The 14,365-nt window shown below is 43.0% G+C and overlaps 1 protein-coding gene across 3 annotated transcripts in view; it reads left to right on the forward strand.

Moving 5' to 3' along the window:
- Window positions 1–14,365, forward strand: part of GPD2 (glycerol-3-phosphate dehydrogenase 2) — a 117,807-nt gene that overhangs the window by 49,890 nt on the left and 53,552 nt on the right. For all 3 annotated transcript variants that reach the window (XM_038751001.1, XM_038751003.1, XM_038751002.1), the window contains exon 3: window positions 883–1,054. In XM_038751001.1, the coding sequence (XP_038606929.1) occupies window positions 883–1,054 (172 nt within the window). The remainder of the gene's footprint in view (window positions 1–882; window positions 1,055–14,365) is intronic.

Raw genomic sequence — 14,365 nt, forward strand, 5'->3', positions numbered from 1 at the left:
TCCTCATAATCCAAGAGTCTAAATACAGGGCACTGGGAAATTGTGTTTGAGAAAATAGCCTCTTTCAGAGAAATGATGATTTTTGCAACAAACCCCTTTCTAGATTAAAAATTGGGGTTATCAAATTAAGAAATTAAAGCTTGTTAACAAATCATTTCACACAAATATTTTACTCATCTGGGGACTCTGAACAGCAGTTTGGCTGGCGTGTGTCTCTTTATAAAACTTCTTTTCTCCAAGTGTCTTTCTCTAACCCAGGTGTTTACTCTCCAGCCAGGGCTAGGAACATTTTTGAGTATTAGCAACTGCATGTATTTGGCCTGGCCCATTAAGAGAGGGTCATAAGCTATAACTTCAAACATCTGAGTCTCCTTAGGTTAAAAAAAAAACAACAAACCTAAAAAATCCCAAACCCTGCTCTTAAGGTTTATTTCCAGTATAGTACTGAGCCCCCTCCTTCCTCTCCCCCGCCTTACCTCCTTCCCCTCCCCACAGCACCTGTATATATGTATATATGTTTGTATGTATTTATTACTCTATTTTATTTGTACATATTTATTCTATTTATTTTATTTTGTTAATATGTTTTGTTTTGTTCTCTGTCTCCCCCTTCTAGACTGTGAGCCCGCTGTTGGGTAGGACGGTCTCTATATGTTGCCAACTTGGACTTCCCAAGTGCTTAGTACAGTGCTCTGCACACAGTAAGCGCTCAATAAATACGATTGAATGAATGAATGAACTCTTTGGAAAATGAGTGAACAAGTAATTCATCAGAGCCTTGTCCTAGCCTCTGTAATGAGTGCTTTTTTCTCTTTTATTTCTATACTGTTGCTCCAGAGGCTCTCCAAACAAAGGGTTAATTACCAAGCTTGTATCTTTCAGGGTAATCTGACTTCTGTGGAAGCTGCAGAGTGCTTCAGGGAGCCAGTCAACCGGGACCCTCCCTCCAGAGAGGCTCAGCTTCTTACTCTGCAGAATACAGCGGAATTTGACGTTCTCGTCATTGGAGGAGGAGCAACAGGATGCGGCTGTGCATTAGATGCCGTGACAAGAGGTGAGGCCCTGCTCGAGGGCGTGCATGATTCAATTGCCTCTGCTTGTCACCAGAAACGCTGTTTTAATTGTAATTTAAGCGGGAACAAACCAGACGTTACCAATGAAACCAGTAATTTGAATGTTTAATAATAATAATCATAATAGTTGTGGTACTTAAGCGCATACTTTGTGCCAAGCACTAGACCAAGCTCTGGGGTAGATGCCCCACATGGTCCCACATGGGGCTCTCAGTCCAAGAAGGAGGGAGAGCAAGTATGGCATCCCCACTTTGCAGATGAGGGAACTGAGGCACCAAGAAGTTAAGTGACTTCCCCAAGGTCACACGGCAGAGAAGTGACGGAGCTGAGATTAGAACCCAGGTCATCTGGTGCCCAGGCTCCTTTTAGCTGTTTAGCACTGGTTTCCCCATTTTTCCAAAGTGTTTTCAGGTAATGATCCCATTTTATCTTGGCAACATTCCTGTTAGATGGGGTGAAGAAGCTGAGGCCTTGAGAGGTTAATGGCTTCCCTGAGGTCACACATTAAGCCTGTAGCAGCAGAACAGGGACTAGGACCCAAGTACCTTCCCCCGGCCCACGTTCTTAAAAACTGTCTTTGATAGTGTTAAGTGCTTTCAACTGGGCAAGCAGTGAACAAGGGTGAGGTAGATACAAAATGATCATGGGGCTCAGAAGGAAAACAGATACCTAACTCCATCTACCAGCTCTATTGTGTTTTCTCCCAAGCGCTTAAATTGCTCTGCACGCAGTAAGTATTCAATAAATGCTTTTGGTAAATCTCATCCTACATATGAGAGGACTGTGGCACAGAGAGGTTGTGGTGGTATTTATTGAGTGCTCACGGGTTGGACCAGTTGGAAATAGTCCCTGTTCCACGTGGGGCTCACGGTCTAACCGGAAAGGAAAACAGGTATTTAATCTCTATTTTACAGAGGAGGAAACTGAGGCGTGGAGATAAATGACTTGCCTAAGGTCACACAGGAAGCAAGTGGCGAAACTGGGTGTAGAACCCATGTCTCTCCTGACTCCCAGCTTCATGCACTTTCCACTAAGCCCTTCTAGGTGACTGTTTTAGCTAGGCCCTGCTGCCTTGAAGCATGGTTGTATGTAATTAGCTTTCTTATGTGGGATCTAGCCTTGTTGAAATAAACAGGTGAGAGACTGAAGATGATTTTGGGCATCAGCAAAGTAAGACTGTAGCCTGGGAGCCAGGTGCCTAGACCCCCCAAGTCTGCCTGCTTACTGACACAAAGTAAAACTTCAGACGGCATGGCAGAGTCATGGGTCGTCAGAAGACAGCGGCCAAAGGCAGGCCAACCTGGCTGACAGCAATAAGGAATGGAGTCACTCTTCTAGAGCAAAAGCTCTAAAATCACCGTGGCACAAAGAGGGAGAAAAGGAAGTAGCCATTAATTAACACTGTACTTTACAGGCTAACAGGGCTGAAAGGGGATAATCTCTCCATGCTGATAAAACCACCTGATGGACAGCTCTACTGCTACAACCTAGGTCAACACAGTGCATTAGCTTCCATTCACCTCGGCCCATGCTCTAGCCACTAGGCCACACTGCTTCTCTTGCCTCTTCTTGTTGCTTCAGAATGCTTCGCGAATATTAACTTTGAAAGTGCAGAAGATTAACAGAAGATGTGGTTATTTTTCCTAGAAGTGACTCATTTGAAGCTTGCCTTAAGTTTCCACGTTGTCAGTGGCACAGTAGTTAATGAAATTCTTTAAAATCTGTGATAAAACAGTTTCAGAAATGGCCTCCACGTACTGTTTGGGCATAAAGAGACTGTAAGCTCATTTTAGGCAGGGAATGTGTTCACCAACTCTTATCTTGTTATATTGTACTCTCCCAAGCGCTTAGTACAATGCTCTGTATACAATAAGCACTCAGCACTTAGTACAATGCTCTGTGTACATTAAGCACCCAGTAAATATGATTGATCTTAGACTGTGAGCCCACTGTTGGATAGGGACTGTCTCTATATGTTGCCAATTTGTAATTCCCAAGCGCTTAGTACAGTGCTCTGCACATAGTAAGCACTCAATAAATACGATTGATGATGATTGAAATAACTTGTGGGAAGGCCCTTAAGATGTGTTAAAAAGCCCAACCACAGGCTGCTGGAAAGCACGGTTATGTCACAGAGTTTGATCTGGATTACCTTAGGGTGCAGTGTATTCTCTAAAACATCAGGATTTATAGAATAGTTCATACGTTGATTTGATTGTTTTTTTCATTTTTTTTTTAAAGACACCAGTGTCAACTCAGGGAATCAAGCTTGACACCTAAATATTTGCTTTTTAAAAAAAAATTTGGAGAGGGTGAAACTTATGCTTTGATAACTTTGGGAGTGTTGTGGCATTGAAAAATCAATACCACATGTTTAGCATATAGAGTTTTGGTGGTTTATTTAAAGTAGTTGCTAATACTATCTGGGACAGTATTCGTTTTTACTCTTATTACATTGTTGGGCCTTGGGGAAAAGTAGCATATGTGATTAAAGGGTACAAAGAATTGCTGAAGGTAATCTATATTTATCCTTTTACTATATTTTCTGATCATATCAGTAGTTTTCTGAAGTGTGAAATAACCATAGGCATTTGGTTAATGAATTGTGCATTGTAGCTGTTCATTCATGGAATTTGATATTTCATTATGTTTGATGCTTCACTTAACAACAAATTTTGCTTTTGGTGTGTTTGATATGTTCTCACTAAATTATTCCTGATTGTATCCATTAATCTTTAGTCACATTTGACAAAAATAAATTACTGTGCTCTTTTAAAGTTACCAGTAATAATTAGATTTTTCAGGACATCAAAGTTTTGGGGGACCACTAGATGTTAAAAAGTGTGGCACATCACAGCTAGGCTAATAAATAATAATTATGGTATTTGTTAAGTGCTTACTTAGTGCCAAGCACTGTAACAAGCATTGGGGTAGAGCCACATATTCAAGGCAGATTTAGTCTCTGTCCCATTTGGGGCTCACGATGCAAAGGGAAGGGAGAACAAGTATCAAATCCTTTTTTTTTTTTTTAAACAGATGAGGAAACTGAGGCACAGAGAATAATAATAGCTGTGGTGTTTAAGCGCTTACTATGTGTCAGACACTAAGCGCTGGGGTAGATACAAGGTAATTGGGTTGGACACAGTCCCTATCCCACATAGGGCTCACAGTCTTAATCCGCATTTTACAGATGAGGTAACTGAGGCTCAGAGAAGTCAAAGGACTTTCCCAAGGTCACACAGCAGACACGTGACAGAGCCGGGATTTGAACCCAGGTCCCTCTGGCTCCCAGGCCTTCACAATAGGGAAGTGCTGGAGCTTGGATTAGAATTCTGACTCCCAGTGCCACGCTCGTTCCTCAAGGCCACACTGTTTCTTTACTGACTAGCCATTTTGTAAAGCTTTGAACAGAGGGATAATAATTGCGGTATTTGTTAAGCGCTTAATATGTGCCAGGCACTGTACTAAGGGTTGAGGTAGATACAGGCAAATTGGGTTGGCCACAGCCCCACATGGGGCTCACAGTCTTAATCCCCATTTTACAGATGAGGTAACTGAGGCCCAGAGAAGTCAAATAACTTTCTCAAGGTCACACAGCAGGCATGTGACAGAGTAGGGATTAGAACCCAGTTCCTTCTGACTCCCAGACTCGTGCTCTCTCCACTAGGCCACACTTCTCTAGACTGTAAGCTCGTTGTGGGCGGGGAAGGTATCTGTTGTCCTCTCCCAAGTGCTTAGTACAGTGCTGCGCACACAGCAAGTGCTCAGTGAATGCGATTGATTGAATGAGTGAATAAATGCTGTAATTTGGCGGACAGAATAAAAAGAAGTGAATTTCCCCTGAGACTTTATGTATGTACCAAGCCAGGCTCCAGCTCGTCCCAGTCACACTTCCCGTTAGCGTAAATCCTCTTGCAGCTTCCAGCCTAGCGAGTGGTGACATGTCCTCTGTTCTCCCCAGCGGAGGTGGACGCAGGAGAGGGAGGGTGTGGACTTCCTGAGATGAATTTCTAAATTTAAGCTTTGTTCCTAGGTATCGCCCCCATGGGACTGTTTGCCTTGTGGGGGGGGGGAATTTCCCCAGGGAGTGGTGTTTCTATGGAAAAAGCCCCCAAGAGTTGACTTTCAATTGAAACTCCAACCTTGAGAAGTGGTGGAGGGCAATCAATCAATGTGATATTTATTGGGCGTTCATTGTGTGTAGAGCACTGTACTGAGTGCTTGGGAGTACTGTAAAACAGAATTGGTAGACACAGTCCCTGTTGACAACAAGCTTATAGTGTACTCTCCAAACAATGAATTTCAGGAATCTCCAAGTGGCATTCTTGTCTCAACTTGGCCGTGTGTTTGAGGAGGCCGAGCTGCTCAGTCCGAAGATGGCACTAGGATTTGAGTCCAGGTTACAATGGAGAATGTCCCTATTTCCCATTTTCTTTCAGGGAGAAATCGTCCAGTGTCTCCTGCTACCACTTCTCACATTTCAGTTGTGGAGATGGGATATTTTTCTCCAGGGATGCATTGGCAGCTAAATCTTGGCGCATAAAGCAAGACCTGCGTTTCCATTTGGCCACTACTCAGCAGTCAGATCTAATTTGTGTGTTTTAATTGGGAACAATTGCCTCTAGATTAGAGGCTGAGTTACAATTTATGCCAGATAAGGAACAAAGAATGAGTTTATTCCGACCCAGCCGTGTACTGCAGGAAGGGAAAATGGGCCAAGTGAAGAAAATCTAGGCACAATTTTGATCTGCAGTAACTGCTCAATCAGACCCCAAATTGTTGAGAGGATGTATGTATCAGGGTTACCAGGATCCCTGAAGAAAGGCTGTTCCCCTTAAAAAAAAAAAAAAGTCAGAGGTTAGAGTGCACAGTTTGAGCTAAGGAGGCTGGGATATAAGATGGTCTCTGGATTGTTTCCTCCACGAATACAGAAGGGATTATACTCTGCCAGGCTCCAGAACATGATTCATACCACCTCGGACTCTGATGGTGTTGGTCGAAGGAAGTGACAGATTGGTCAAATGGCAAAGTTATAACCAAGACAGGGCTGGTAATGAATTGATCCAGAAGGTCTCATTGGCTAGGTGCCAGAGTCATTTCTCCTGGAAATGACAGTGGTAGTAATACAGTATTTATGGAACTATTTCATGTAGTGCACACTTTGAAGGTAATTATTGAAATTTAAAACAAGGTACCTGTTCTCCAGTTCCTTACAGTTCAGTGCTGGGGAGGTGGGAAGGAGGAAATATGCCCCACAAAATAAGTATGTGAACTTAAAGATATTTACATAGATTCGGGAGGGCTCAGACTAGGGTTTTAGGGGTTTGATTAATTTTTTGAAGAAGGAAGGGGTGTGACTCAGTGGAGTGAATGGGGAGGGCATTCCAGATGAGCAGAAGGGTATAAGCCTTGTTTCAGTAATGGGAGAATTGAGGGCATGGAATGCTGGGAAAGTTAACTTGGGCAGAGCAGAAGTCAGAAGCTGGAGGGAGAGTTGGGATCAGTGGCAGAAGTGGGGATTAGTGCAATCCACTTCATCAGGTGGGTGCTTAGTAATCAATCAGTCAGGTGTATTAAGTGCTTACTGTGTGCAGAGCATGGAACTAAGCATTTGGGAGACTACAGTATAACAGAGTTGGTAGACACATTCCCTGCCCACAATGAGTGTAGAGTCTAGAGGATGAGTAAACCTCTCTTCCCAAAAGGAACTTCAGAGAAGATGAATTGTAAGACAGAGGAAAAGCAATGGAGATTGTATGGTGCCCAAAGCATTTTCCCAACATGAGCATTTTAGCCTTGCCGGTTGTTGTAATCCCAAGGCCTGACCCACAAATAGCCAGACAATCTACTGCAACTCAAATGTTACTTGGTAAAAGGTATGTAAAAGGCTTAGCCTTTTATAGCAAATCTCTGTGCTCAGGACAGTGTCCTGTATGTAGTAAGCGCTCACTGCAGACAATTACTACCGCTCTAGACTGTAAGCTTGTTGTGGACAGGGAATGTGCCTGGCAACTCTCTTGTACTCTCCCTAGCACTTGCACATAGAAGGACTCAAAAACCATTGATGATGATACTAAGATATTGGCTTAATGTGGTGGGATCAAGGTAGTAGAGGACTATGAACATGCTGGGGGGACGGTCAGTTGAATAAAGAGTGATCCTAGAAAGTGGGACCGTGGTCCTCAAAAAGGTGGAGATAACGATATTAGGGAGAGAAGTGGAAAAAGCCAAGGCAGGTGGAAGATTGGCCTGGATTGGCGGAACCAAGTTTCTAGACTGTGAGCCCGTTGTTGGGTAGGGACCGTCTTTTTCTGTTGCCGACTTGTACTTCCCAAGTGCTTAGTACAGTGCTCTGCACACAGTAAGTGCTCAATAAATGCGATTGAATGAATCTTCCATATTTAGCATTTGTGTTTCTGGAAGTGGATAATAATAAATGATAATTATGGTATTTGTTAAGCACTTACTACGTGCCAAGCACTGTTCTAGCGCCAGAGTAGATACAAGGTAATCAGGTTGTCCCACATGGGGCACACAGTCTTAAACCCTATTTTACAGATGAGGTGACTGAGGCACAGAGAAGTTAAGTGGCTTGCCCAAGCTCACACAGCTGGCAGGTGGCGGAGGCGGGATTAGAACTCACGACCTCTGACTCCCAAGCCCGGGCTCTTTGCATTAAGCCACACTGCTTCTCGTGGATAGTTTGGTGGAACCTGCTGGCCTGGAAGACTCTTCTGTCTCAGAGTTCAAGTAGAACTTGGTCATGAAACCTTGCTTCAGGGTGTGGTAATGAGCTTCCCTGCTTGATTTAAATAAAGCAGTGTTGCAGGAGCACCTGGAAAAAAAGCTACAGAATTTAATTCCACCAATTCATGAGCTGACCGCATTCTTTGAGACCGGGATTCATTTAGCAGATCGAAACACACTTGTTGAAACGAGCACCCTGCGTGTGGGGCCATTCCAACATTTCCAATTAACTAATTAAAATTTATAGCACATTCTGCTTACAGATTATGACCTCCAATTACATTGCTTATTTAGCAGACCTCTCAGATAAGGAATCCAGTTTTTTAAATAGTTGAAACATTCATATTGAAAATACAAAGCTTTTACAGCCCATTACGACTGATAACTTGTTATAAAGAAAACGGTAGTTACCCCAAGTGACCTTCACCTGACTTTTATTGGAAAGGAAAGGGGTATGGTAGAGTGAATCGTTTTTGATATTCTCCCTCACTCTTACATCTCCTCCTGCCCCAGGAAACCTTAGATTTCTAAGGTGAGGGGGACCAGACTAGCTTGATCTGTATCTTCTCCCTGACCCCCACCATTCTCCTCTTCGGTCCTCCCACTCTCCCTTCCCGATTCCATGCCTGAGGGAATGAGGAAGCCGGTTTTCCAGAGCTCCAGATACGTGGCCCCAGGGGGCCGGTTGGCTCACCACACCTTCAGAAAGCAGCTGCTGGGGAGGAATTGCCAAGCCTCCTGTCCCACTCTAGGGGATCCCTGGGAACCCCTCATGTCACTCATGCTTAGAGGCCGAGTGGTACTCACATGCTTCATTGGCCCCAGCTGGCCTCATAGAAGTCCATCGATCAGTATTTATTTATTGAGCACTTGAGAGAGTAAATATAACAGAGTTAGTAGACTCATTCCCTGACCAAAACAAGCATACAGTCTAGAGTTGGGGTTAGTTAAAGGATAGGTTTCTGTGGGAACACAGACTCCTTTAAAATTGAAATTTAAAGAGTGGAAAGAGCCCGGGCTTTGGAGTCAGAGGTCATGGGTTCAAATTCCCTCTCCATCAACTGCCAGCTGTGTGACTTTGGGCAAGTCACTTCTCTGTGCCTGTTACCTCATCTGTCAAATGGGGATTAAAACTGTGAGCCCCCCGTGGGACAACCTGATCATCTTGTAACCTCCCCAGTGCTTAGAACAGTGCTTTGCACATAGTAAGCGCTTAATAAATGCCATTATTATTATTATTATTATTTAATAGTAATTGGAGCCGGTTACTCAACTGCACGTTACTCATGGGATGCTGCATACATTGTGTAATAATCATAGTAGTATTTGTTAAGTGCTTACTATGTGTCAAGCACTGCTCTAAGTGCTGCGGTAGATACAAGTTAATCAAGTTCGGGACAGGGGCTCCCAGGCTTAATCCCCATTTTACAGGTGAGGAAACTGAGGTCCAGAGAAGTGAAGTGACTTGCCCACTGTCTCACAGCAGACACTTAACTTCTCTGTGCCTCAGTTACCTCATGTGCAAAATGGAGATTAAAACCGTGAGCCCCCCGTGGGACAACCTGATCACCTTGTAACCTCCCCAGCGCTTAGAACAGTGGTTTACACATAGTAAGCGCTTAACAAATACCATCATTATTATTATTATTATGAGTGGCAGAGCTGGGATTAGAACCCATGACCTTCTGAGTCCCAGGCCCCTGCTGTATACACTGTGCCAGCAGAGTGGCCCACCAGTGGTCTGAAAGAGTTTATTCTCTTCCCAAAGTACCATATATTCTATCAAAGTATAATTTCAGGCACTAGGAATGCTCGGTTTACTTTTTTTCTTTTTAATTAATTTCTATTAACAATGTACCTATTTCCCAAGGATAATGTACGAATGTTTCCCAGAGAAGTATTCAACAATTAAATAAGACAGATAGAATTCACCATTGAAACTGTCCAGAAGGTTCCCTGCTAGGAAACTGTGTGCCAGAACATAGGTACTGGCACTTGTACTTCCCAAGCGCTTAGTACAGTGCTCTGCACATAGTAAGCGCTCAATAAATACGATTGATTGATTGATTGTCCTTGTTTGTATGGGCTGGCTGTGTTACTATTCAGTTACAAATGCGTTTGGTGTCCTTGACCAAACAGAGAACTGAGAGGTAGGAAGTATATTCCAGTAACTCCTTCCTGCCTGCATAGGCATACTTTTGATTAAAGGCTATAAATCTCAGAAGTATTAATAGTAATAATAATAATGAACTGTAAACTCGGTGTCAGCAGGGGAAGTGTCTACCAACTCGGTTATGTTGCACTCTCCCAAATGCTTAGTACAGGGTTAGCACACAGTAAGTATTTAATAAGTACAATTGATTGATTACTATGTCAAACACTGTTCTAAAAGTGCTGGGGTAGATACAGATGAATTAGATTGAACACAGTCCCTGTCCTGTGTGGGGCTCACAGTCCAAGTAGGAGGGAGGACAGGAGAACTGAGGCACCGAGAACTTAAGTGACCTGCCCAAGGTCACACAGCATTTGGCAGAGCCAGGATTAAAGCCTGTTAGCTTGAATCTACCCCAGCACTTAGAGCAGTGCCTGGCACATAGTAAGCGCTAAACAGAAAGGAAAAAAAAAACCAGTTCCACTGACTTCCAAGCAGAAGTCTGCTCTGCTCTTTTTACTATCAATCGTATTTATTGAGCGCTTACTGTGTGCAGAGCACTGTACTAAGCGCTTGGGAAGTACAAGTTGGCAGCATATAGAGACAGTCCGTACCCAACAGTGAGACTTGCCAAGTTGCTTCCCTAAAGGATTTAATTTTTTTCCCAAAGCACTTCTCACGTTACTTAATTTTCCCTTACGACATCCGTCTCATTTTAATAACCCTCCCTTCCCACCACCGTAATAGATGAGGGAAATAACCCCAGCCTGAACACTCACTCCTCTATCTCCCACTGCTCATTGTTCCTCAGTCTCATCTATATGGCTATCGACTCCTTACCCCCGTTCTCCCTCTGGCCTGAAACTCCCTCCTCCTTCATTTACACATATCCTCACCTTCAAAGCCTTATTAAAACCATCTCTCCTCCAAGAGGCTTCCCTGATTTTCCCTGACTCGCTTTTCTCTCTGTGTTACCTGTGCACCTGGGTCTTTACCATTTAAGCACTTCATATTCACCTCCCCTTCCATCCGACACCACTTATGTACATATAAGGCTGTTAGCCCGTTTTAGGCAGGGAATGTCTGCTTATTGTTGTATTGTACTCTCCCAAGTGCTTAGTACAGTGCCCTGCACACAGTAAGTGCTTAATAAATACGATTGAGTGAATATTTGTAATTTATTGTAACACCTACTTCCCCCTCTAGACTGCAAGCTTGTTATGGGTAGGGAACGTGTCTGCTAATTCTGTCATATTGTACTCTCCCAATTGCTCAGTACTGTGGTCTGCGCACAGCCCTCAATAAATACCATTAATTGCCCTATATCTCACAGCCAGAAAAACTCCCAGACTCTTGCCCTTTCCATTGGGCTGTGCTGCTCTGTCTTTCTCAGGAGGAAATTTCCAGTTTATGCTGCAGCCCAACTCTCTCTTTGTCCTTCTATATGAAATCATCAAATGTAAAAACTTGACCCTGAGAAAATACTTGGGCCCTGTAGAGTTGAATTTGTTACAGTATGATATTTGTAAAGTGCTTACTGTATGCCAGCTACTGTACTAAGTGCTGGGGTAGATGCAGCTTAAACAGGTTGGACACAGTCCATATCCCTTGCGGGGCTCACAGTCTTAATGCCCATTTTACAGATGAGATAACTGAGTCACAGTGTCCAACCTGATTTGCTTGAATCCGCCCCAGCGCATAGTACAGAGCCTGGCACATAGTAAGCACTTAAACAATACCATCAATATCATCATTATTCTCCCAAGCACTTAATATAGTGCTCTGCTCACAGTAAACACCAAATAAATACCATTGACTGATTGATAGAACCAATGTGGCAGGAAAAGGAGTTGATTTTTGAAAGGGGAAAATTACTAAAAAGTGAAAACTGCAGGGCAGTACAGAGTAATCAGCTTGGCTCAGTGGAAAGAGCACGGGCTTGGGAGTCAGAGGTCATGGGTTCTAATCCCGCCTCCACCACTTGTCAGCTGTGTGACTTTGGGCAAGTCACTTCTCTGTGCCTCAGTTACCTCATCTGTAAAATGGGGATTAAGACTGTGAGTCCCGTGTGGGACAACCTGATTACCTTGTATCTACCCCAGTGCTTGGTACACAGTAAGAGCTTAACAGATACCACCATTATTGTTATTATTATTATTATAATCAATCAATGGTATTTATTGAGTGCTTACTGTGTGGAGAGTACAGTATAGTAGAGTTGTTAGTCATAATTCAAGCGCTTAGTGCTGTGCTGTGCACATAGTAAGAGCTCAATAAATAGGATTGAATGAATGAATAATCCCTTCCCACAAGAGGTTCAGTTTGGTTTCCTTAGCTGCCAGTACAGAAAATGCGGAGAGCTGAAGACTTAGAACAGTGCTTTGCACATAGTAAGCGCTTAATAAATGCCATCATTATTATTAAGCACAAAGTCATGAAACTGAGCTCCTCTACCTTTTAGAAAAAGGACAATAAACCAGGAACTTTGAACTTGAAATTGAGTACTTTTGCATCCAAAAAAGAAAGTAAATGCAAAATCGGGCATTGACTGTACAAAGAAAAGTTATCAGCATCCCCCACACAAAGTGCTTTAAATCCTTCTCTTTGTTCAGTGTTTACTGTAGTATTTCACTTCTAAAGCTAAAAAGCCAAAAGGCCCTCAAATAAGCAAATTCCACCACTTGAGCAAAACAGCCTTTCCTGATGAGTTCTGATGGAAACAGTTCTTGGGATCCTTCCTGATTGGTGGCTTTGAGATTGACAATGGAAACGAAGCAGAGCTTGGAAACTTGAGTCTCCCAGTTCTCAGTTCCTGGTAACACGTCAACACATTTTCCAGAGGCACAGAAAGGAGAGCAATATCGAAAGGAGAGCAATATCCTCTCTCTTCCTTCCAGACGCATGCTCGACCACTCAAAAGAATTGCCACCCAGGCAGTTTAAACAGACTGAGCTCCTGCTTCGCTCCACCACCACTTCTGTGTTGTCAGCAAGTTCATCATCATCATCATCATCAATCGTATTTATTGAGCGCTTACTGTGTGCAGAGCACTGTACTAAGCGCTTGGAAAGTACAAAATTGGCAACATATAGAGACAGTCCCTACCCAACAGTGGGCTCACAGGCTAAAAGGGGGGATACAGAGTCCAAGAGCAGTGCAGAAATTGCTGCTTGGATCTCCCCTTCCCTTTCTCCTTCTCAATAGCCTAGTGAAGGTGGCTTGCATGAAGGATCGGTTCAATCAATCAATCGTATTTATTGAGCGCTTACTGTGTGCAGAGCACTGTACTAAGCGGATGTTGTGGGGATTGAAACGATCTCCTCCTCCCTGACCCTACAAAGTAAGACCTCAGAGATGTACCTCTTTGAGCCTGACTACAATCCACTCTTCCCTTTTCCACGATTTTGGGGGGAATTGGAAGAGTTGGGTTACTGGTTCCTTAGCCTTGTGAGCAGGGAGTGTGTCTTGCGGCTTTATTGTATTTCATTCTCCCGGTTGCTTAGTGCAGTGCATAAGTGCTCAATAAATGCCACTGATTTTTGTCTTGGTTTCTAAACTAAAATGAGACCGCCTTTTTTTTTTTTTTTGGTTTGGTGCTACATCTCCCTCAAAGTGGATCTGAGGAACCATTAACATTTCAATGGGTTTGCAACGTTTTATACGGGGCGTTATAAGGGGGAGATCTCAGTTAAACCTATTAATGTAGTGATTTAGCCTCATAGGGATAAGATGATTTCTGGTGCACATTAATTCCTGAAGCAATTTTTTTCAGCAGGCTGATTTTTTAAATCAATTTCTTGGCAGATTTTTCACCTAAGTGTCTTCTTTCCTCTCTTCCTCCATACTCATCCCCTCCCCCATCTTTCCTGTTTTGAATGAATTGCACACTTGAATCTATGATTTGACTCCAGTGTGAAAAATTAATCAAACTGAAGCAGTCAAAAGTATTTAATGAATAGATTCTCTCTGTGTGGTGCAATCTTTCAATTATAATAACAAAGGGCCATGTGAAATAGATGATCCCTTAGGTTGATTGTGTTCTGGGTTATTTCATTTTGCTTTTTGATTCTGGGTTGTCTGTTGTCGCTTAGATCATTTTTTCTTTTTGGGTGGAATATTTATCATGGCTAAATTCATGAAGGATTAATTGAGTTAGGTGGTTTACAGAAATCACAGTCCTCCCTTGAACATAATTTTAGAATTTGTGGAGGGAGAATTATTCACTTCTATTAGGAATTTGGTAAATTCTTTATAGCCAGATCATTAGCATGTATCTGTCTTTGAATTCGAGTTCCCTACTTTTATTCCCTCAGTCTCCAAATATTTTGTCCTTTTGAGTCAAGGGGGTTGCCCTGGTTTTATGATGACATTTTGGGAAGATATTTAAACTGTT

The sequence above is a fragment of the Tachyglossus aculeatus genome, chromosome 9 (genome assembly GCF_015852505.1).
Source record: "Tachyglossus aculeatus isolate mTacAcu1 chromosome 9, mTacAcu1.pri, whole genome shotgun sequence".
NCBI classification, from domain to species: domain Eukaryota; kingdom Metazoa; phylum Chordata; class Mammalia; order Monotremata; family Tachyglossidae; genus Tachyglossus; species Tachyglossus aculeatus.